This window comes from Anser brachyrhynchus (assembly GCF_964034855.1).
Source record: "Anser brachyrhynchus genome assembly, chromosome: 2".
NCBI lineage: Eukaryota > Metazoa > Chordata > Aves > Anseriformes > Anatidae > Anser > Anser brachyrhynchus.
Genome location: NC_137695.1, coordinates 37174051 through 37199104, shown reverse-complemented (window position 1 = coordinate 37199104; position 25054 = coordinate 37174051). Strand labels below are relative to the sequence as shown.

The window sequence follows — 25054 nt, the reverse complement described above, 5'->3', positions numbered from 1 at the left end:
GCAGTCAGTCTCTTAAATGACAGCAATGTAGGACACATATTGGAAGCTGACTGTCAATAGATTGGCCAGTCCAGTCTAGAAAGAGTTGCTGCCATAGTTATACTATGAACACACACCAGCACACATCAAAAATTTCTCCTGGGGTTCTGCCAATGTAAGGGTGCCAAAAGGACCAATCCAACCCAGTCCAGCCCTGCTCTATCTTTTCCTCCAGATTGTGTATCTTTCCTCTCTTGAGTGTCATGGCTGCATGAGTATTTACACAGGGAGGGGTGAATATGGGAATGTGTACAGATATTTCCCAAGGAGATGGGTGGGACCCCTTGGTTGGGGTGGAGGAGGAGGTCACAGATGTAAGCCTCTTGGGGAACTGCAGCATACAATGTGTCACCCCCCTAATGACCTTCAGCACAACATCTGAGCTAGCCCAGAAGAATGTAAGGTCCCAAGTGAGGACCTCACTGGGCTAATGCATATCTGAGACCTGGTCCAATGCTGTGTAGGTAAGTTAGCACCTTCAGAGCTGGCTCAGGGATCTTTAACAAGGTAACAAATATTTATTACTAGAAGGTTTTTAGTCGTACACTGAGCCTTACCTAAAGAGAGGTAAGAATCTTACATTTCAAAGCTGTTTCTCCTCATCTTCTTAGTGCACAGAAGAGTCTTTTCTTTCACCCTTCCCTCTTTCTGGGGGCAGACTGGTGCTGCAGGGCAAGTTTTCTTCTGTGCCATTTCCCCAACCTGTCTTACTCTGTGCTCAAGCAGTTGCCAGAGCTGGCCCAAAGGAAGCAGTGGGAGGAGGAGAGCCAGGCCACTTTGCAAGCAGTTTGCATCCACAGGGGCTCAGCTGTATCATAAAACTACACCTTGGGCTCTCTGGGATGAATGAGGTGGTTCACTGGTCCTGGTGCTACTGTTCCAGGTGCTCTGCACCTGTTCTTCTCCTCAGACATTGGGCTTTTTCTTTGCAGTCATAAACAGTATAGACACTGTTTAAATAAACCTAATATTGTACGCAGTGAGCTGGGAGCTTGAAAACAACTGTGTGCCATGCCTCTGTATTCCTGGATAACGACATAAAATCATTCAGCAAAATATACTCTAAAGGATCAGATTTCTATGCGGTTGGACTGCTCAATTTCCAGTGTAAGTAATGAGGTTTTGTTATTCAGCCCCTCCAGATGATTCAACAGCTTTTGCCCACAGAATCTTGAATGCCTTTGGTTATGATATTCCTAATTTTTGCTCATTAGGAATTGATTATGTGAATGCTGCAAAGAAATGGAAAATGAAAAGACCAGAAATCTATAGTCATCATATGAAAGCTGAATTAAAATATATTGCTAGGCAGTCTAACAGAGAAATCTTTTTGCCCTAAGACACAACAGAGCACTGTAATGTTATATTAAATCTCATTGAATCACTCATTCTAGTACTCCCTCCAGTCTTGGGATGGGAAATCTGTGTCAGCTCTTGGGTACTATATTCACACCTATAATCCTAGCACCAAGGTTATGAGCAACTTCAGAGCAGTTTCTTATCATGGTAGGTTTTGTGACCCTGTTGTGGCATGATCTTTACCTTTTCTTTGTTTCTTTATTCTCTTATTTGTAATTAAGTGGTCTCATTTGCCTGCTTTGATGGGGATTTTGCAAGCAGGATCGAAAGCAGACAAGCAGCTGGGGGTTGGGAAGGGGCCCTGTGGGGGTCAGAACTACCTGGCAGAGGAGTCCCTTGCAGTGCCACAGGGTCTGAGGGGAAGGAAGAGCAGTCTGCAGCATTTGCCATGGCCATAATTTCAAACAGAGTGCCTTCGGACTGCGTTTATACAATCCCATCTTTCATGAGATGTTTTAATTCCTTTAACTAAATGTCAGCGAGCCCTGAAGGTTTAACTTATCCTGTGGAAATCGGAAGAACTGAAGTCTAGAGAGCTGGTGCATACTCAACCACATGCTTTATAAGTTTCATATTCAAGAGTTGCAGCTCTGTTTTAAGGCACAGCTGGCCAGGGACTACAAGGAAATATTGCTCTTTCTGATGGTGCCATCTTGTAGCTGCCAAGAGGGTTATGGTATTGATATTTTCTAATCACAAATAAACTCCCAATAAGTTCTACCTTATTAATATTATCATTTGTATGTCAAAAGTGTTACTTTGCTTTTTGATAAATATTTTTACATCCCATGTATTTGTAAGTACTGTCTATTCTTTGTAGCTGGGCTACAACTTCTCGAGTAAGCAGATAATCAAAGAGTCATTTACATTGGAAAAGACCTCTAAGATCATCTAGTCCAACCTTTGAAATATTTTTAATAATATTTCTCTCATTAACATTTGCAAAAAAAAAAAAAAAAAACAACAACAACCAGCTAAGACAAGCTCGCCCTGCAGCAGCCCATCCTCAGTGCCAGGACATCCAGTCCAGGAAAAGGAGATGTTGATATCATTCAGCTAGGAGATGAAGAAAACAGCCCAGCAAAATGGGAGTAGAGGCACCTACCAGCTCTTACGGTTGTACCTGGTTTGGGAGGGACCATTTGCATAAGGCACATGTCTTCCTGATGGGGATGAATCCATGCAAATACTCCACTAGTGTAGTGTCCTCTTGTTTCAAAACCTGTAAAATCTCTTGGTTCAGTGAGGCATGGATTCACCTGACCTAAATTCTGTCTTAGTCCCAGTGCTGGCTGATTCCAATTACCTCAATGCCCTTAAAGGCTTAAAATGAACCCATAAGGCCCCTCGTGCAGGTGTCCCCACTGTAAAGTAGGAAAAGCTGCATGTTTTATCTCATGAGGATGCTACAAAAACAGATTCATTAAACACAATTCAGAAACTGTAGGAACAAGTTCAGATAAAAACCTGTAAACGTATGTCCACATTTAGCCACTTGCTCTCCTCCAGTGATGAGATGTTTATATGTCAGAAGTTCCTCCTGTTTGGGGGCTAAATACAGACATAACTTTACGATAACAAGAGTTTGATGGTGGACATTCTCAAAGGCTGTTTTTTGGTGGTTTGTATCTTTATTTACAGGAAGCCAATTTCAAATTTTCTACATAAAGAATTTTACCTTTCCTGACATATCTTGCCTTTCTTTGCTTCAGACTAGCCTTTTTGAAAAGTCACCACATTGTCACTCAGAATATTACAGGGTTTGGATTGAATGTAGATCAGTAAATTTAAGGTCAATGAAAGCAAAGCAGTGTGGTAAAACTTACACAAATGCCTGTTCATGCAGGGCCTGCTTTTGTCCTCAATATGCCTAAAACAAAATGCTGTAATCTGCTTCTGTGCTCCATAATGGGATAATGTTTGGATCCAAACACATGAAAAATTTATCTCAAACTGGAACTTAAGATGCCTTAGGAACACAAAAGACTGTGTTTATTCTCCAGCCCAACAAATTCTTTACCAAACCAGGGTGGACAAGAATCTAAATATCTAAATTCCTAAAAGAAAAGAATAGTATTTAATGGCATGACTAGAAATACCGGGTTCTGCTGGGTTCTGAATGTCGTAGTGGGACTGAGATGTTGATGTTCCTTAACTTGTCACAACACACGTGAAAAATAAATGTTTTGAACAACAGAATGTCAAGTAGAAAGAAAACAAATGTTTGAAGGTGACTTGCATAACCTTACAATAACAAAATTATTGGACCACAAAGCTGATTTACACTAACTAGCTGTTCCATTAATCTTTGTCTCAGTAAAATGAAGTAATGTATGAACTCTTAAATGTAAGTAAGAATTTTGTGTCTCTGATTTAGTATATTTGAGAGATTCTTTCACATATTACATCGTTGTGAGTAATAAAAGCTATCACAGTACATTAGACAAGGGGTATTTGTTCAGGCCAGAAGTTCAGTGACTAAGAAGATATCATTAATTTATTTTTCTGAGCCTACTGGCTGCCATCTTAAGGGAACTGATTTGTGACAGAAATGTCATAGAGTCATACAAGATGTTGCAGACCAAAGCTAAACCTGACTCAGTGCTTTCTTCAATAACCTCAAGCTCTGGTGTTTAGAAATGAAAGGTGTGCTGTGGGACACAAAAGTGAAAAACTGAACAGTTTTGTAAGAGATTTAATGTGTCTGATAAGACCTCCAATAAAACAGTGGGATAAATGGCACCTTCACTCACCTTAAATTTCAGGTAATCACAAGGACTAAATTTAAACAAGGTGAGAGACTTCACAGAAATACATGCCAGGCCATTTTATAAGACATGTTCAAACATAAGGATCATTTATCTTTTATAGTAGAACCTCAGGGCAAATGATAATTAGTATTTACTGGTTACTGTTAAAGAAAAGAGTGCATTACATTTACTTTGAATGATACAGTTTGTGATAATTAGCCAACATCCAAAGTAGTTGAACTTTTCTTATAGTATAATGCATGGATAACATAGTGACTTATGAAATAAAAGTTGAAGTCCTATAAAGTAGTTGAAGGGGCTGCATTTTTGTTGTCTGTTTGCACTGTGCCTGGCAGAATGGGAGCTGTCTCATAATGCGTTTTTTTAACTGCCATGGTAACACAGGTAAGGATAGTCCACTTTCAGCCCTACAGGGATTTGTTATTTATATGCATGTATGATGTATGAACCTTCTCTCAGTGTCTTTTTAGGGCTGGAAAAAAAACAGGGATCCCTTCAAAAAACATTAGTTCTTTTGAGCTAAAATCCAGATTGAAAAGCTTCTATGAGAACACCTTGAACTGGGCAAAAGTATCACAGATATTTGAATGGAAGCTAAAATTTGTAATGAAGTCCTGAAAACCTTAATATTTCAAATTGGATTGTATGCCAAAACCAAACAGAATCTAGTGGTAAGTGGGAAAAAGATGAAAATGAAAACCCGTTATTCATGGAAGAGCAGAATATTTCTGTTCAGACTGAGTTTTCTATGTGGTCAAGCACAGACTTCAGTCCCTGTAGCCAATGAAATACAAAATGAATATTTAACAAATATAAGTAAAAGCAAGTAGTTAAAAAAAAAAGTAAGAGATCCATTCTACACTGTACAAATGACTCTAAATTAGCTTCCACAGAGAACTGATAACTTTGAACTTGTCTTTATGTTAGAGCTATGTTATCATTTGGAAGTTGCTTAAATTAAAATTAAATTAAAATTCCTTTCAATACAATTCCTTTCAGGTGTGAAGGAGCACTTTGTATAATACTATGAAAGCATTCTCTTCTCTCACTGTGGGGTTGATATAAGAAATGTAAACAGTCATTTAGTATTAATACTGGAATGAAATTCAAATTCAAACTTCATCAGAAAGTGACCGAAAACACATTTAAGCAGAAGACAATTTTGATTATAGCGTTTGTATTTTAAACAGGGATATTTGTCTTGGCTTACAGTGATTGTTTCTCCAGATATTATCAGGTTTGCTATATAATAATGAAAACCATCTTCTTTCCCTCTCTAAGACTGTTGCAGAACATACTAACTTCTTTAATTTCTTTTATTGCCAAGCAAGCTCCAAGTATAACTCAAACAAATGCCACTCAGTGTACAAGCAAAAAACATACAGTTTAATGTAAATAAATGTCTTTTTCTTAAAGCAACATTGGGAAATATCTGAAATGCAGCTAGTGTAAATTTAGTTTATTCTTTCTTTCTACTCATGCATTTCACTATATGTTGATCCAAGTGTATGAGCAGCTCCGCTGATTTCAAAGAAACTACTCATACACTTAAAATTTGGCTTATGTGTTCATTTAGGTTAAAGCTTAGACCGTAAGACACTTTCAGTAAAGATATTTTGAAGATTTAATGACTTTCTTGATATCTCTTTAGTTCAAGCTCAATCATGTTTTATACAAGAGCTTTGTGTCTACCTGGAGAGGCATTCCTTTCCACAAAGATCAGAGACAGAGCAACAAAATTGCATGGTCTTGGGCTCACCTTTCCACCACCTCACTTTTTTGTCAAGGCACTTCCCCTTACAGTAGGGGTCATTTGAGGATTGCAGTAGACTTGCTAACAAATGTTGTGAACAAGATTCAGTGATATGGGCAATTGGATGTTCTTGGTACCTGAAGTCCAATTGTTGATTTCTTGAATTTCAGTGATGAAATTAGAAGCTGAAATGACATGTCCAATTACACTCCCTATTCCTTTTTTTACACCCGGTATGGAATTGGAAACTAAAGAAAGGGAAAACAAAATCTTAAATGAGTCTTAGTTATACATGCTGCTTCTGGGAAGAGATCAGATGTTTGGTATAACTTATAGAAGACTTACAACTGACTGTCTAAAGATAAAAAAGCAGCTCAAACTCTTTATGTTTTACTACAAAGAGATATGTAAAAGACTAAACTTTAAATTTAAACCTCCTTCATCTCTTTTTTACAAACTACATTTTTGTGTCCCATCACAGTGTCCAGAAGCAAAACTGCAGATCTGACCTCATGAGCGTGGAGTTCAACTGACCACGAGTATGCTAAAATATTACCGGAAGTGGGTTTAATATAATCAGCTTCAATTCATTGCATGGCATGCATGAAACAAAATTAAGTACCTACTTTCCCACAGAGGGGGAAAGAAGAAGAATTGTGTATAACACCTTTGCTTTCCTCTGTTGTTTTGTCTTGGAACAAAGTGGGATTGTGGCTGTGGTATCTGAAGCATGACTATTTTGAAAAAAAAAATGAAATAAAGCCTTTTTCCACCTTCTCTGCTGTTGGAAAATGCACCATCTTCTTGAACTTGGAAAGGTATTTGATGCCTTTTATTTCCTCAGTTCCAACACAAATGTGATGAAAAAAATGATTTAAGACTTTGAAGTGAAGAGAGATTTCAAAAATCATGAGAGGGTTTTTTTATTCATGTTGTGATTTTTGTAATATGCCACTGCATCTCTGCATGGTAATGTGGGAACTAGGTACAGACTGTGTTGTTTGGGGTACTTTTAATTCCATTTACAGCAACTTTCCCAGAAATTTTCCCTTACAACAGAGGCCTGAAGACTGTCATGATTTTGCACAATTTGCATTGCTCCCAGAACTGAATAAAACCACCCATGTGAGAAACTGCACTTTCTACAACTGGACTTGAGTTGCATAACTTTAACTGAAAATACAACGAAGACAATAAAGCCTTGTTAGCTGTATTAATGAATACAAGAGGTTTCAACCACCTAGTATTTAGTCTTGCCGCTGTGCAGAAATAAGCCTCCCTCTTGTTTCTGTGCTGCCTGCATCCCACCTCCTGCCCATCCACTCAGCAGTGATCCAGAGATTGCGGATTTCTACCAGAGATTACTGATGTATTGTGAGGAATGGATCAAAGGCAAGGTGTTGGTTTTGCTTGATCTGGTAATGTGCTCACTTCACAATCAGGAAATACAATGAACTACTTGGCAGCGTATTAATCCTCCTGGAAAATTCCCTTAAAGTAATCAGCCCTCCAGCTCAGGAGATGGAAGTTCCAGCTCTGAGGTTTTTTGGGTGAAATATCTGGAAAATGAGTTTATACTTGTTAGTAGGAAGAACTTGTTAGGGGGAAATAAAAAAAATCTTTACCCAACATCTGATTACTGAGCAGCCTCAGCTGTAGTCAGGCGACCACTAATGCACCTAAAAATACAGCTGGATTTATAATGCAGCTAGCTGCAGCTCACTGTGTGGGATATGTGAAGGAATGTCCTGTAATAACTGCTGTGATGGGTCCTGGGGCCCACTGCTCTTTTATCAGGGCATGAGCAGACACAGACAAACTCTATACCCAGTGCTTTTTCATTTGGTACTTGAAAATACATTGGAAAATGCTTACAATATTCTCTATAAGTGGTACTGTTGGTAACACCACTCTCCTTGCAAGATGTGAGGTTTTTCTTTTGACAGTCTAATATAAATACAGTAGCTTTGGTTTGGGGTGAAAGCTTAAGCTTCCTTTAAATAAATAAATAAATAAAAAAGAAGCCACAGATATGTCCTTGGCACAGTGAAAAGGTGCCAGGCCATTTGGGAGGGAAGCACTGCCACAGGGTGTGAAGGGGAGCTTCTCTAGCTCACCCCCCTAAGCCATCAATGCCAGCATGAAGCCTGTGGGGATCCCCTTCGCATGAGGGGGGCACAAACGCACAACCAGGCTGTGCTCTGGGGACACAGGACCGCATCCATACCCTCGGTTCAGGTGTCTGAGGGGTCAGAAAAGGCCCCTCATCATTAGTGAGGAGGACAAGACACACCCCAGAGGGTAGCTGGGGTCTAGGACAAATTTTTCCTGATGTACAGCTCGCCTGCTTTCACCCATGTTTATGCATCTGGGCCAGAGAGGTTATTCATCATCCTGAAAGGTCGGTACTGGCCATGTATGGTCGGTACTGGCCATGGGTCTTGTTTCTAAAAGGTGTAGAGTTACAACTGTATATAAAGACAGTTGTATTTTACATAAAAAGCAGGCTAAGCAGTCATCCCCCAAGACAAACTAGCTAACATGGCTTTAGAGGAGCTTTTGTTTCCCAAAGATCCTACTTCCACCGGCTGCTCCAGCAGGCCGTCTTGCTGCAAAACTATTACAGTTTGCCATTGGCAGTCTGGGTACCCCGAAGAGTTTCTGGCTTGCCTTAATTGAACAGAAGAAACTAATTTAAATTTTTAAAGATATAATTAGTTTGACTTCCTCTACCAGGAATTCTGTAATTGATACTATGAATAAATTATGGAATCCAATTGCGAAGGTTCTTAATTACAAAGCTTTTTAGCTGCACAACGTCTGTGCTGTTGAGTGATGGATGTTTTGTCCTCCAAAGCAGAGCATGATCCTTGTCAGAGAACATATCTGCATGCCACAAGCTGGAAGTGAGGGACTGAACTGAGCACACAGATCCTGACTGAGCGCTTGCTGGGGCAAGTATTACTCAGCTTATCTGTGTAGAATGCAAATACAAAGGGGAGCAACTGGTCCAGGCGAGTCCAAAAGCCAGAAGGGGTTTTAACTTAGTGATTGCAATTAGTTTAAGCCCTCTGCAATATGCTTTATTTTCCATGTGTCTGAATTAATTTTCAGCTTTTGTCATGCTTCCCAGCTGCAGTGTGAGTTTTTTTCCTCTCTGAGCAAATTATTCACTAAGAAATAATTCAGCCACTTCTGTCCCCTTTTTCTCATTTATAAACCAAATTTTGCTTTCAAGCATTTCATTAAGCACAAATGACATAGCCTACTTGCCCTGAACTTACAGAGAAAACTTCAGAATATGGTGGGATTTAATAGTTACTTGGGGTAAAAATTAAGTAAGAATTCTTTAATGAAATGTAATCTTTTTAAATAAAAACCTCTTTGATCTGAATAACAATATAGACCTTTAAACATCTCATTTAGTTAAAAATCAGTGAAATCTCATGCATTAGCTGCCTCCAGGGAATGTATAATAGCTGTGTTTTCCCATTTCTCACCGAGACGAAGCTACCTTTTCACAGACTTCACTTCCCATTCAGCAGACTTTATTTCTTAATCCCTTATAAAATTACCTCTTTATGTACTTCCTAGACTCAATAGCTACATCAACACTAGTGAAATAAAGATGCCTGAGGCTATTTAATGTCCTTACGGCAAAGCATCCTGGCTCATCTTGTATCCGCATACCTCAGCTCCCTTCCTCCCCAAAACTGAGTGGCTGCCCCCAAACTGCCCTCCCAGGAAGGCAGCACCTCCTGCAGGGCCAGCCTCCTGCCAGGATGGAGGTGGGTGCAGGAAGGCTGGGCCAGTGCTGGAAACCATGCCCCAACCTCAGCTCATTTACTAATTATGGGGATGCGGCCACTGAGTGTGAAAAAAGGGGGGGAAGGATGGGAGGATAGAAGGACAGAAGGGAGGAAGAAAGGATGGAAGGAAAATATCTGTTTCCCAGACTCTCAGTGAATGTTGTAATTAATGTTAGTCACTCTTCTGAATGCCCTGGAGTTGGTGGTTTTGGCCCTTTCTACATAAGTTTTTGGTTTTTTACAAGTCAGAAATTTCCTAACAGTCTGCCTGCCCAAATGCACCACTGAGCTTCCTGCAGCTACTGGTATTTGTTGGCTTCACCATTTCCAAGGCCTGTGAGCCACAGTGCTGGCCCTTCCCCCTACCTGGCCAGACACCAAAAGAAATCACTGTAGGTGTTGGGTACTCACTGATTCATGCTCCAAAGCACCAAAGAGCAGCCAGACCTAGAAAACCCATCCAGACAATGTACAGGAGCAACTGGTTTCTCATGGTACGTAACCACAAAATTTTTCTTTGACTCTTTTATTTAGGTTATATGTATATACATTTTTTTCATTGTAAAAATACAAGGAAGTTCTTTTATTAGAAACAAGCATTAAGCTGCAGGTGAGATTGTGTATAAACCAGTCATTAAACAACAAAAATGATACATTTCCATATAATTATCACAAGGATAAATATTACATCCTCAGGAAATCCAGACTAAGATTAAACTTCAAGGAAATCTGAACAGAAGTAGACAGTTGAACAACTTTTGCGTTGCCTTGGAGCGCTTGGGTGAAAAATGCCTTCAATGCTTTTGGTACACTAGTTGGGATTCAAACTCACTCTTGTCCTAATCACAGTAGAGCATACACTGCATGGCAGCAAAATCAAGTGGCATTAAAATGAAAGCTGAAAACAAGTTATTTTTGAATATTAGATGCAAGTGGTCCCAAGGGTGGAGCATTATCAATATATATAATTCCTTTACTGTGTAAAAAACAAGTAGCATTAGTGAACTAAAGAAGTGTTGGGGACCTCTTTTTGGAAATAAATTTTATTTTAGGAGGACTACTGGAATTACTGGGAAAAACTGGAGAGAAGAGAGGGAAGGTGATTGCTTCCAAATGGTAACTTACTCTTCATTGTGCACTACTCACACTGGAACAGGGGATGGATATTTTCCATCATTTTATCTATTTTGATAAATTACAGTTATATGTGAGGGAGCTGCTGCATTAGGAGGACTTTTGGCTGGAAAGTCTTACAAAACAGATGACCGAATCAGACTCAGTCCTCTGGAGAGATCAAAACCATGGTGAATTCCTTGCTGCTTCATCTTCTCAAATCACATTAGATTCCACTGTGTTTCAGGAGTTTTTAATTATTTCATATTATTTCACTAGTGATAAAGTGTGCAAAATATTATGAAAAAATTTGCAATACTTGAATATAGATTTTTTTTTCCCCTTCAATTTTCTGGGCTATGCTTTGGAAGTTAGGTTGTATTTTGTCTGTTGCTTGGACATATGAGTATATCAAGATGCCTTTAAAGTAGAAAGAATTTGGTACCTTTCCCTCTTGCAGCTGTTTAAGAATTTCATTGCATTATTTACAGATTCGTATCAAAATTTTTCAGAAGATGTTTTATACTTCCACTTTCAAGGAAATATTATGCTAACAGGTTTAGGCAGTGATTAAAATATGGCACATGAGCAAGCTGGCCATCTTTCAAGGCTGTCACACAACTTTAGCTCTACTGTTCATACTGAAATCAGAAAAAGACTTTGGGAATTAATTCTCATACATTTCATCTTCTGGCATTAAATGTTTGGCTGCTGTTATTAACAAAAAAAAAAGGGGGGGGGGGTGAATGATGCACTGTATTCTTCAAACTCCTGTGACTGGCTGAGAAAGGTTTCATAACACAACATTAACATAGCAAACTGGTTATCCAGGCACCCACGATTATGCTGCACCACTGGTATATGAGCATGGTACAAAATGTATGTACCACGAGGAAGAAGTAATGATTTTGTCAGTGTGGACTGTGGGACTCTTCTGCTTATTTCATGAAGGCTTGTGGTACATCACTATTCACTCCTGTGCTACTTGGCAAGGGGTAGCTGTGCATGTTGCGGCAGTTATTTGGGAAAGGTTGGATGTAATCATTACTGGCACTTTGTTCTGTGGTCTTTCTGTTCCAGATTGAGTTATTCAGCTGGGACATTAGAAGGTTGTTGAAAGCTTTTGTCATAGTTGGATGTTATCCACCCATCCCTGAAAGCTGTTGTGCAGAGTCTGGTAAGTGCACAAGTTAGTGGCCTGTAAAGATAAGGGAGGAAATAAAGAAAAACAAGGCCTATCAGCAGCCCATTAACTCTGATTTTTGTGGATATGCAGCTTCCCTATGAATATGTATTAGAAGCAGGAGATAGACATGCCAGGGTCAAAGGCAGTAGCAGTAACCTGATGTCTCAGAGCCTTGGATGCTTCCTTATCCCACTCTTCCCCTCCCTCAAAATACAGTACTGCTGAAAAGGGGTTTTGTCTTCACATCCTGCCCTTTCTCAAGCCTGTCCTTTCTCAAGAAAAAAAAATGGGTTGCCTTTTTCCCAAAGGCAGACAAATCATAGCTCTGCCTTTCCCCCAGCAATACTACCTAGACAGCATATCAATGTGCAGTGAGTTCCCCAAGTCTGCAACTAAATCCATGCCCTCCATGCCTGATCTTTGCCTTCGCCTTTTTCCAGAGACGTAGGTAGAGAGGGATGCTCTCAAGAATAAGCTTGGCAGAAGGGAGCTGTGTCCTGGAGCCCTGCCTGCAGCCCATCTTGTTGGTCTGACAAACCAGAAGTAAATAGATTTTAGGAGAATTCCCCAGCAAAGTACTTACAGCCTTGAAATGCTAAGATCAGCCTTACACATATTCCTCCTTGCCTAATTAATTAAATAATGGAGACTTCACTGTGGGGTGATCTTGAGGAGTTGCAGTATTGGCAATACTGCAAATGAAGCATTGGTAGTTCTTGTCCAGGCCTAGGCCTGCTTTTCAGCACAATAGCAATTTAGTAATTAATTCCAAAGGATGTTAACTGAGTTGTAATTGTATTTGACTCCTTTCACAGATAGATAAGGCCAAGATTCTCACACAGCATCATTACACATTAATCTTCTCATAGAAAAATCAGCTTAATGTGCTCCTGCTTCTTTGTCACATCAGCTGTGCCTTCTCTGCTGTGTAAACATTATTTGCCAGCCAGGCTAGGCACTGTATCAGGGAAGAGAATAAGAAAAACAGCAAAGTAAAAATGTCTATTTTTTTAGTCAGCCGCAGAAAAAGAAAAAAGAAATCATTCTACGTGTCAAGCCACTGAGAAAGCAGAGTGGTGGGCAGCGGAGAAAGGCAAAGGTAACATGGCTGAGGGTTGCCATGTCACCACACATTTCACAGCCTCCAAATTTCCAAACTACATAACTGAACAACTATTATCTGCATGGAAATTTTGGTAAGTGTACCACCAGTATCACATTGCTAGTTTTACAGACCCACCATAACACACTGTTATATAAGAGCGGAGATAACAGATGCGGCATTTGGGGAATGACATGTTTAATCTGTTTTCTTCATCGCTTCCTCCCTTGCCACCCACTTTCAAAAGTTTTCGGTTTTTCAGCCCCAAGCAGTGCCATATACTGTGTGTGTGTATATATATATGTATTACATATTACTATATATAAAAATCTATACTTTATATACGTGTGTGTATATATATATATATGTATATATAATCTGTGTATATTTTCCATAAATGTGACCCATACTGCTGGGCTTTCTGCCAGATCCAAAATGTTTGATGCCTCCATGACTTATGCAGAAATCCTGGACCATGGTGGAGCATGAGTGGGAGCCCACTTGCTCAGCCCAGCCTCTTGCTGCATGTATGAGCACACAGTGCTGGTATTTAGCAAGGTCTTGGGTGCCTCCAAGGACATTTCTTGCAGAAGAATGGGATTTTTATCATCTTTATTAAATCAGATACTTAAATTCTTCCAAAATCTCAATATGGACAGAATCTAGGCATTTTGGATCTTTCCAGGGATAGAGCACAGGATGCCCTCTGAGTTAGCTGACAACAGATCAGGAGTAAAATTCAGGCTCTGCTCCACAGAGTGCTTATCTCAGCTACAACAAATGTGTGCTATGCACTAAGGGAGGCAAGCTGGGAGTGGAGGAGAAAAAATTGAAAGTGGTCACACAGGTATGGCATGTGTTACAATTTATCTATCCTAGAAGGATTAAAATTCTATGTAAATTATTCCTATGTAAATTATTCCAACGAAGACTTCGTTGACTCTAAATAACTTTTTAAGCTGTAACATCCCCATGTTAAGACTAGCAGAGAGAGTCTGACTTGTCAAAAGTCATGGATAATCAGAAGCAATTAATAGTTTCAGATCATTTGATTCTCAGCCCCATGCTTATCTAGCAGGCTTTCTCCTTGATGTTTGTGAAAGTTACAAATTGATTTTTTCTACTGTTGGTTTATACTTTCTTTCTGGGATTGCATTTCTGGTCCCCTTTTATGAGGTGTTTTATTATAGGCTTTCTTTGTGCATCCTCTCCATCACCCAAACTGTATTTGATGTGGCTGTGGATATTGGATGCCCTTGATATCCTATCTGACTGTGGCTACTTCAGACGATCCTCTTGTCATCAGACAAACTTTTCTATCCACATAAACTAGATCATAAGGAGCAGGAAAAAAATGTTTAGACTAGAAAGGAAAATTATTCTTGCTCTGATCAGAGTGAGAAATTGCCCTGAAACTATAGGAATTTCCTGTTGCTAAAATATTGTGTAGGTCCTAAAAACTTTGCAGGCAGTTGTTTCTCCTCTGGGCAGCTAGAAAGGTCAACGTGCCTTGGGGTAGGATGTAAGATTGCAGTGTTTAAGAGTTCATCTAGTCAGGAAATTATGGCTGTAAAGTTACATAGCCCTGTCACTTATCATTACACAGCTCATTAAATCTCAGCTAATTGCAGCTTCACCCTAGTATCCAGGTCTTAATGTTTCTCTGCCTAATTAGCACACTAAAATCTGAAAATCCAAATGATTTTCCTTATTTCAGTCATTTCTTGTACAGAAAGAAATGGTGTGCAGAGGTTGAACTTATTGTAAGGGGAAAAATTGCACCTTAGTTATTCAATCTGTTTGTTCCATTGTTGAAGATGTAAATGTTTCTTCACAGAATTGACAGGAAATGTAGAGCAAATTCTGTATGTTTTGTTTTGTTTTATTTTTTTACTGCAAGACACTCCAGTCTGTGTATGAAAGTTGCTTCTTTTTCATTTATCTTTTATTGTATTTCTCTCATTTCTTCTGTCCTTTCCCATAAACAACTCTCTGAAGAATTATCTATACATTATTTATCACAATTTAGTTATCATGTGATTTGTTGGGAAAAGTCATGTCTCTTTTAAAACCAAAGAAATATTTCCTAAGCAAAATCACAAGAAAAAAAAGAAAAAAAAAAGACCATTTAGCAGTTATTTGCTATAAACAATATATCCTTACATTTCATTAGAACTCTCAAAATAAATGTTCTTGTCCAAAAAGTTATGCTTCCAATGTCTAACTTAGAAGGCATGCTGGAATACATCACTTGTTTTATTGAAATGTAAATAACATCTAATTCTCAGACGCTTTTAATGAAGTCGTGTATTTTTCTATTATGAAAAAGTAAAGCAAAATTCATAACTTAGAATCATTCATATTTTCACATGATTTTACTTCAGGAGCGATCCATAAGTCAGAGTTGTAACAGAGTGCTTTCTTCTCCAGAAAGGGTCATTGAAAATGGAGATAACATACAGTGGGCTTAGTTTTATCCTGATTAGAACTATTGACTTTGACTTTGCAGTTAAAAAAAAAAAAAATGGATCTCTTTCAGGTGTGTATAAGAAAGGATGAAAATACAGCTTTTTTTTTTTTCTTATTTTTCCAGAACTGTATATTTCAATTGAGTGTTTATTTATTTATTTATTTATTAAATATAAAATCTTGAAAGTAATACACATATTTGGTATGCAAGTTTTCTTAAGAATTTATGCAGCAGTGGGAACAATCAATCATAATTTGCATTTAGATCACCAAAATAAATTAAAAAGTCTTGTTTTTTTTTCACCAAATTCCTGCTTTTTTTGACATTTTCGTCAACATTATTTCATCTTGATCTGCAAGATTTGGTGTATTTTTAAACGAACATCCTTATTTAAACCTCATGTTCGAGCTACATTCTTGCTATAGGATTTTCTAAACAGAGATGAAATTTTTAGTAAGTCAGTTAACACATTAGCTGTTTCTTCTGTTTTCACTAGGTTTTCCTATATTGCTAACATTGATTAATTCTGTTAATTATATTGCACTTACCTACATACTGTCTTTTCAGACTCTTTATATTTTTGAAAGTAATAAAGATCAAACCTCAAGGGGGAAAACTCATAAATAAATATAAATAAATAAATAAATAAATGATATTGCAGTTAATCTGAAAATCTACCAAGCATCAGGAGACATCTCTAGGCCAAAATATATTGGTGCTCAAAAAACACTACCCTTTTATGTGTAGAAAGTGGCAATTCAGTTCTGCAAGATTGCTCATGAATCTTCTGATGCCAAATAACAATACCTGGGTAATAGTTTTGACTTGTTCCAAGAGGATCTCAGCACAGTTGTTCCTATGAAGAAACTCTGGAACTCTGATAGTGTCTCCTGAGGTCTGTCATTGTACATTTTCCACACCAGAACAAGTTTATAATTACTAACAAATTAGGTCTTGCAGAACTTGAGTGATGTATGGAATATCTTCATTTTATAGATGAAAAAATGCAAGAGCCAGAGAAGTTAGCATTGGCTGAATAACACAGTAAAATGTTAAGGAGCTGGTGCTTTTTTTCTGAGGTACAGTACATGTGACAACCAAGTTGAGTCATCCCGTGCCACTCTTGGTGGCATGTTCTCTGCCTTTATGGACCCAGAACAAAAGATGGTCTTGTAAAGCATGATCCCACATCTCCTGCTTGCCAATGTGAGCGGTGCTTGTGGGACTGCTATTTTTAACTGCTAGTCACTTACCATTTGAGGCACATATATGAAATATAGCTATCTAGCCATCATCAGAACAAATGAGTCTTGTAGGTTACATCTGGAATAAATGAGGCAGTGTTCCAGCTTCCCTGGGAAAGCCTACAAGGGCTTTGCTTGGCTGTTTGGGCGATAGCCGTCTTGGAGTCTTTTCCCTTTCCTCTGTTGATTGATGCTGAGGCACTCTACCCCTACATACCTCTGTGCAGCAATACAAATGTGCAGTCCTGATTCTACAGCTCGTCACAGATCAGTTATTAATTTGTATTAATTTATCAAGTGCTGGAGGCCACAAAATCTTCCTTCAGACTTATATTTTTTCTTGCTGTCTGGTTTGAAGGCAAGAGGACAATTGAGCACTAAGTGGGATATTCTTCATGCAGCCTGTTTTATAAACTAAAGCATGTCCACGCTATTATTCTTCTCAAAGCTGATACTGCTTGAGTCTTGACAAAATTCCTGTTTGTTACTAATGCTGCAGCTGCTCACCTGTTAGGTAGTGTAGAGAATTTCAAGGCAGTTGCCCTCCCATGGACAGATTTGTTTAACCCTGAAGTTCTCCTAGGCAGGGTGGCAGAGGGAGGGCAAGGTGGGATTCCTTTACTTTTTTGGGCTTGAGTCAACCAGGAGGATTTTCCATCATTAATTCTGAATGGACTTGAAAATGCTAAGACTGTTTCATGGGAATCTTGCTCATTAATTTCCAAAGGGCAAAATCCACGATGTGCAACTGCCCATCACCTTATACTTTCTCTTGAACTCATCATGCTTCTCAGGAGTGGAATTGCATTGTCCTTGACTCATTGGAAAACAAATAGGGGAAGAGGCTTTCTTCCTAGGTCAGTCTCTATGGTGTCTCATTTCAAATTTCAGACCTAATTTTGCATTTACTTTAGCAACTGGGAACACATTGGTAAAAAAAAATCACATTGAAAGGACAAAATAAATACAGACATTGTTGTGGCCTTGTGGGTTTATTTTTGTTTCAGAAAACTGCAGACATGAGGATTCAAAATCATATAAATGTATTGGTATTTATTTTCTGTGTAGGATCTCCTTCCCGGAAAGACAGAAACAGATAAGCTCTTCCTGCCTCTTTGACAGCAGACAGTCACTCAAAAGAAAAGGTTTAGAATAGAAAATTTCAGACATCTGATGTGGTTTTTAAAAACCCACAAAACTGTTTTTTCATCCATGAAGGAAATAGCAGAATTAACAACCCTGGACTCCTATGGTATTGTCTCCTATGACTGTTCAGTATAATAGCCTCAGCTCCTCTCCTCTTCTGCTTTGATGCAATATCATTAAATCACCTCTGCAGCTCCTACATCATCCCACAACAACATGGCCTCTCTCCTCTGTCTCCTGACTGACCCCAGACTGTATCCCTGCTTTTGTATGAGTATTCATTCTGGTTTCTCTCTCCTTAGCCACTGCCTTTCATGAACGTTTGGTTGAAATTGGCCAACAGGTTCAAAAATGACTGGGTGAAGTGAGGAGAGACAGATGGATACCACCAGTGCTGAGCCTCCCATCCTTGGGATGTAGGCCTAAAAATTACACTGCTGCACTCATCTCTGACTTGCACAACCTGGATATTATTTGGTATTACTTGTCAAACTGAAACATGATCTAGAGATCAATGCCTTCCTCCAAACATAAGCAGAAAATCAGCTCCTTTGATTTTGCTGCTTTTTTTCCTGAAAGGAGGGAGAAAAAAAAAAAAGCTCTGTGCTTATTTTACCTCTTCCTGTTTTTGCAAGCTGGCCTATCGCTGATTGTTTAGATAAGGCACAGCATGGACATATGTCAAGGGCTGGAATTGAAAAAATATATATATCTCAGAATTCCTCTGGCTTACTGTGTGATCCTGCTGCTGTCATCTAGTTGCTGCACCTCTCTTTTCCCTTCTTGTACAGGGGGGCTGCAATACCTGGGGGGGCAGCAGGCGAGAAGCCGAGGCAGCAGGGAGAGAAGGAGGAGGAGGAGGAGGGTGCAAGGAGGGACAGTGGGGCAAGGCATTGCCTTCTGGCAGCAGCAGACTCTCAGACTGGCTCAGCTGCTCACCAGACCATATTGTTTGGAGTTTTTAAGAGTTTCTAACTGTTGATTTTAACTTTAGGGTAAACTTAGACTTGCTCACAAACCAGGCAGTGCTGAAGAAAAGCTATTCTTCATGGTTCCTGCTAAAAACTCCCGTTAGCTGGCATGTAAATTTTTTTGGATACTGAATTTTCTGGGAGGAATATGGGAATTAAGTTTAATTGGGAGAACTGACTTCATGTCACCTAAATTACTATGACAGGTTTCAGGTTTTCCATGTAAAATGATCTCCAGATTTCTTCAATGAACTTCACCAGAGAAAACTTTTCCAGATGAAGCACATCTTAACTGTAAGATTGTACCATTGCTTTCAAATTGATATGGAGCTTTAGCACAGAAAAGATGGACATTTTTTAGCGGTGACTGTTAGGAAAAACAAAGTAGCAAGATTAAAAAAAAAAAAATACAACGAAGCTTCCAGAGCTGGGAGAGCTTTTCTCAGGATCCAATTTCTAGCCATGCTCTCTGAGAGGGTCAGAGAGAGCAAAGGGAAATGAGAGCTATGGCAACTATGGATATTTGGAATTTCCAAAAGTCTAAGTTTATGATTTATCTCTTTGTTACTAAGATACATGACTATCAAGCTTTAACAGAACTTCTGGAGGACTTGAAGTTGGAGTTATGTTTTATTTTCTCTTGCTACTAAAACTTTAGCCTCCTGTCAGAATATCAGAAATAACTTTCCATTTGAGATGGATAAATATTTTTATTTTTTATTTTAATATTTGCATGGCTCGGTGGCTTTGATGAGCTCCCAGTCTGCAGTTTGTCTGAGGGTTCAATTGAAAGGAACCGTGTTTTGCTTTTTTTAAGCAATTAACTCTCCTTGATAGATCAAATTTTTGCAATGTCTCTAGTACAACAAAATAACATGATTCAATCTTTCCATCTTGCTGCTGTCCAACTTTATTATGAACTTAAATGATGACTTCAAGTTCAAACGCTCAAACACTTGACTCACGTGACCTGGCCCTTCGCCTTTAGGAGTCTTAGACTGAGAAAGTGCGCTGATGCCAGTGATGTACCTGAATACTTTTATCTAAGTATTTAAGTATGTTTAGTCTTAGATAGAAGAATATACATTTGGGCTTGTAATAATTCCTGAGATTGTCTCTTTTTGGGGAATGAGTGTAATGTGACATCCTGTATCTGACAGATAGGGTACACACATAGGGGTACACGTGTGTGTACACAAGCCTATGTATACCCATATTGTGGCGTAGTGCAACATTCAGAGTCTTCTGTCTAATATGGCTATTCAAAATTTCGAAATTTTACCTCCAGTAAACCCTCTGAAATATTGTCAGCACCACTTTAGAAAACAATATTCTCCTGCAATATCATGGTTGATTGAAAATTTAAAAAAAAAAAGACAGCTTGGGACCTGGTCTAACTTCTAAAGCAAGGTACCTCAGCAAACCCATCTATACAATGTGCAGGCTGGGAATAGAGACAAGAGGACCCCTATACACCTCTTGAGAGGACCTATGCAAGTCTACTCATGCCTCTGGAAACATTTGAGAGAACCTGGATAAGCAGTATAGATTAGATATCAAAATTCTTGATTGCTTTTAAGCCTCTGGGAACATGAGTTTATGAATTCAAATAAATAGAGTTATAGATTCACATAAATGTGTGTAGGTGGTCTCCTGCAGTGCTCTTGGAGCTGTTTCTGTGAAAGTGCTTTCTTTGAAGCATCAGCTAATGTCATTTCTGCTTTCAGATTGGAAAGAAAAAGACCAAAAGTTCATAATCACATGGCCTTGTACCTCTGAAAATGCTGGGCATGTTACCTGGGTCATTTTTACCTGGAATCCTTGCTCTGGAAAGCTTTTGAAATTCTGAGTATTTCATAATATCCATACATTTCTTCTTCACTGACTTCACTGCACTGATTCTTGCAAATGTAATTGTTCCAGATGCTAAATAAACCTGTTCTTGCAGTGCTGCAGTCTACTGGGTGGTTGCAACACCAAAAAATGCTAATTCTATAGGAACTTTCTGTGGGAATTACAACTTTTGTTGTTGTTGTTGTTTTTCCAATTTTCTTTTTTCTTAGTCTTTTCACCTAATTTAGCAGAAGGAAAAACATTACGCTTCAAATAAAGAAACAAAAGAAGAATTGCAGGTGAATTACTGTATTTGGTAATATCTTCTTTGTTACATGTTCAGAGTTTGGCTGCTGCAGGTTTAGTAAACGTACTTTTGATATATATTTATGATCAAATGTGTAAGTGAGAGAAAGGAACTGCCTTTGCCTTGATATCTGTCTATCCACAGTCCACCAAAACTCTGGCTGTAAATCCCTAAGAACAGTTTGCTGTTAGGGCTACTTTAAATTAGCCTTAATGAGGTAAAGCAAGCCATTGGTGTCTAATTGCGCTCTAATGAACTGAATTCCTCAAGAAGAGATTTATGGAGAGTTTATCTGGCACAAGTAATCACATCAGGGAAACTCCCTCTCCTCCCCCCCCTCCTCCCTGCAGCAAGGAGAAAACACAGGCTGCATGCAGCAGCACAAAGCTGAAACTATCGTGTTGCTGTAGCTGAAAACTTTCTCAAATTAGCCAGGCATCTCCAGCAGCAGAAGGACGAAATAAGCACTCTTCATTGCAGATGTTTCACTGCTATCCCGACTATTTTGTTCGGGGAATACAGAGCATTCAAAATGCAGATGCATTGCAGTCAACTGGGAGCAATCTGCTGCAACAGCTTAGGCTGCTGCTCTGTCGCTTCCCCAAACAGGAAACCACAAAGCATTGGAGATTGAGGTCGCTGGGTCATTAGGAGAGGCACATAGGTTTGTCTGCAAAGTATTATCCTGTGCTAGAAGTAGGCCAGGATTGAACAACAAAAAAACTGTTAAAAACACAAAAGGCATTGAGATGGAAGAGTAAAACTTTCTCTGCATTAAGCAGAGAGCCTGAAACAACCTCCAGCTGTTGCTGCTAGGGTATAACTGAAAACTCACAAGAAGATGTGACTTGTGTGCATTCTTTAGCCAGTTACCTGCTTTTCCCAGGCCATAAATCAGCGTGGAAGGATGCACTGTAATTTCCTCTTGCTGCCTGCACTTATTTTCAACAGCAGACTTACCCTGTAGACACATTTCAAAACCCTTTATGCCAATGGTTCTGAATTTGAAATTCTTTGTTTATGCTCCAGGTAGGGCTTTATCTCCTTAAATATACAGATTACTTTATTGACAATTCTTATCCTGTAAATGTCTGTGGCGGCGTTATAGGTAAAACCATCCATGCAACTGCAAATCCAAATGAATATAACACATACTTGCATGTGTGCTGTTCGCTAGTGATATGAAATGCTGAGCCAATAAATTCTTTAATAAGAGTCTCAAATATAAGCATTGTATTTCCCATCACTGAAAAGTAAATGAAGAATGTGTACTGGCAAGGCTGTCGCTCTATCTGTCTTCTAGATGGAGTGCTGTGTATTAACCTAACACAGGTTTTATGCGATAGCCATAGCCTGCTGTGGATCCCCAAGGATATCTGATATGCCATCGAGTGTTCAAATATCATGAATAAGGCTTCAAATATAATTGGATTGGCTTAGGATCAGGAGGCTTTCTAAATAACACACACACACACACAAACAAAAAAAAAAAAAAAAGAAGCCAATATGTATCTTGTAGCTCTTTTAATTTGCTTCTCTGTTTTTGATCCTCTTTTTTGCAGCAAACTTAACTTTGCAAACACAAGGGGTAGGAAGTATGTATTTGTGCATGAGGCAGAGGGAGGACAAAAGCTTATCGTCACTGGAGTCCCGAGCTCCGTGCTTTCAGAAAAATAAAAATAAAAATCATCCTATTGGACCCTGCAGCAGTTCAAGGCAAAATGGGGATTTCCTGGTTCTGCAGCAAAAGCTAACTCCTCCTACAGTGGAACAATTTTGAAAAGCATGTGAAGAACCATGAGATTTTCTGCTGAAAGGAAGATGATCAGACCTCCAGTAGTCTTTTTCTTTTTTCCTCTGTTTCAGTGGCTCTAGGCCATAAAGCAAGTTTCTACTGTGAAAGTCTGGAATAAATCTAAATTCCTTTTGCTTCAGATAGCAAAACTCCCCAAACTGCTTAATATTAAATACCTGGCATCAGACAGAGTGCAATTTGAACATGTCTTCAATCAAACTTTATTACTATTAAGTGTGGAAGGCAGAATATCTTTAATACAAGCGTTACTACTTAGGAGCTGACTTGCTGCCAAGCTGCCTCAGACCTGCCTTTCATATGGTTGGCTTTCCAGGGGTCTCAGCTTTGTTATACAGCCTCAGGCTGACATCCCCACCAGCAACTGCATGCCCTCAATGGCTGGTAATAGGGGAGGGATCGTAAGGCTGGCACAGAGCCCAGCCACAATACTGAATCTGCCATAACTCAACCACCATGAATGTCCCCCTGAATTCCTCATTTGAAAATCGATGATGTTTCTATGGCTCAGTACCTGCATATCTAATATGAATTTACGTATAAGGGGCCAAAATACTGGTATCATGTTAATAATTACCACTGAGCGATCCTAGAGTCTTAAGAAGAGAAAAGAGAGAGAGAAAAAAATACTACAGCAACTGAAAATAGAAGAAATTCTGGTAAACTGATAATGTATTTAATAAATCTCTGACTGGTTCTGAATAAAACAGCATTAATGAGAAAATGTTTTGTATGCACTAGAATAGTCTAGTTCATCTTCCTACATTGTGTTCTTTTAATAGTCTGCTTAACTCATACAGCCCTGCTGAGTTTTCTTGCATGTTAGAGGTCTCGTTCTTTTCAGTAAAAAATCGTTAAAGTAGCAATTTATTTTTCTGTCTCAAATAAGCTTCTATTGCAACAGTTACTGATGGAGAAAATGTTGGAGAAAGGCTATGATTCCTATCTGAATTGTATTGTAGTCCCATATTTGCATTACATTGGAATACACCTTATTGAATTTTTTGTGTAGATAAAGCTACCTACACTCTAATAAAAACATTTCACAGTAACAAACAATAGAAGAAATTAACGTTAATAATGAATGTAATCAGACTGTTTCTTAACATTTCGGAAATAATATTTTAGAGAAAAATGTCACAGTCTAAATGCATAATCTTGGGTGTATAATAATTTTCTGTGTTCTCATCCGTAATGTGGTGTATAACATAGATACACGGTGTCTATGCTGGTAAATATAACTGCAGAAAATTCTCTTAAAGTTAAGAGCAGTCCAGATCTCTCAACACCACTTACATATATAAACATTGGAAGCATTCATTCATCTGGTTGGGATGAGCCTTCTAAAAAAAGCCTTCCGGATTTTTAGTAGCTCATATAGGAAATGCATTAATATTCTACACACAAAAAGATCTTTATCTTGGTTTAAATCCTACCAAATTGCTGCTAGCTTCTGATTGATGCAAAATGTAAATACCAATGAAGCCTGGAATTTAGAAAGGAATACTGCCCACTGTATGTTTTTTTTGACTATTAATAAAATATGGGTACAGTTCTTTACTCCTCACCCCTGCTCAAAGGAGAGCAAAAAGCACCAACCTTCTTCCCCCAGTTTGGAGTCCACATGTAATGGAGCCCAAGAGCATCTAATTCCCACATTTACCTCAGTGTCTTCCTTGGATTTATGGTTCCTTGTGCTACGACCATGAACCCTTACCAGGAAATGCTCATACACACAGTCCAAGGGTTAAGTGCTTTTTTTACTATATCAAACATCTTTGTAAATGTTGTTTTTTGGGGAAACATTAAATCTTACAGTGTGTGTAAATATTTTAACAAAGTTTTCACCCTGTTTTATTTATATCCTGCTACAGTTATATACCGTGTTTTGAATGACAGTTCTTCAAACTATTTCTTTTTGTACCGTAAGTGCACTTATGAAAAGACTGGGTGGGTTTTTTGCTCACTTAAATGTGCTAAGGGCATCGAGGAGTAATTTTTCAGACACTGTTAGTATTTTATTGCCTCTACAGATGCAATTAATTACAAAAATCCTTCCAAACATTGAAATTCTAGTTCATTTACAGTTCTGAAAATGTATGGTGGGACTGGTTTAATGTTTTGTTTTTGTTTTTTAA

At 38.7% G+C, this 25054-nt stretch overlaps 1 protein-coding gene across 2 annotated transcripts in view; it reads left to right on the top strand.

Annotated features, from left to right (window-relative positions):
- The window catches only part of LOC308189009 (uncharacterized protein), a 41706-nt gene extending 16927 nt beyond the window's left edge, over positions 1 to 24779 (top strand). For both annotated transcript variants that reach the window (XM_080578587.1, XM_080578588.1), the window contains 5 exons: positions 6404 to 10225; positions 10784 to 10847; positions 11925 to 12021; positions 13049 to 13226; positions 22666 to 24779. In XM_080578587.1, coding sequence (XP_080434713.1) covers positions 10149 to 10225; positions 10784 to 10847; positions 11925 to 12021; positions 13049 to 13226; positions 22666 to 22780 — 531 coding nt within the window. In that variant the 5' untranslated portion in view covers positions 6404 to 10148 and the 3' untranslated portion in view covers positions 22781 to 24779. The remainder of the gene's footprint in view (positions 1 to 6403; positions 10226 to 10783; positions 10848 to 11924; positions 12022 to 13048; positions 13227 to 22665) is intronic.
- The last annotated feature ends 275 nt before the right edge of the window (positions 24780 to 25054 follow it).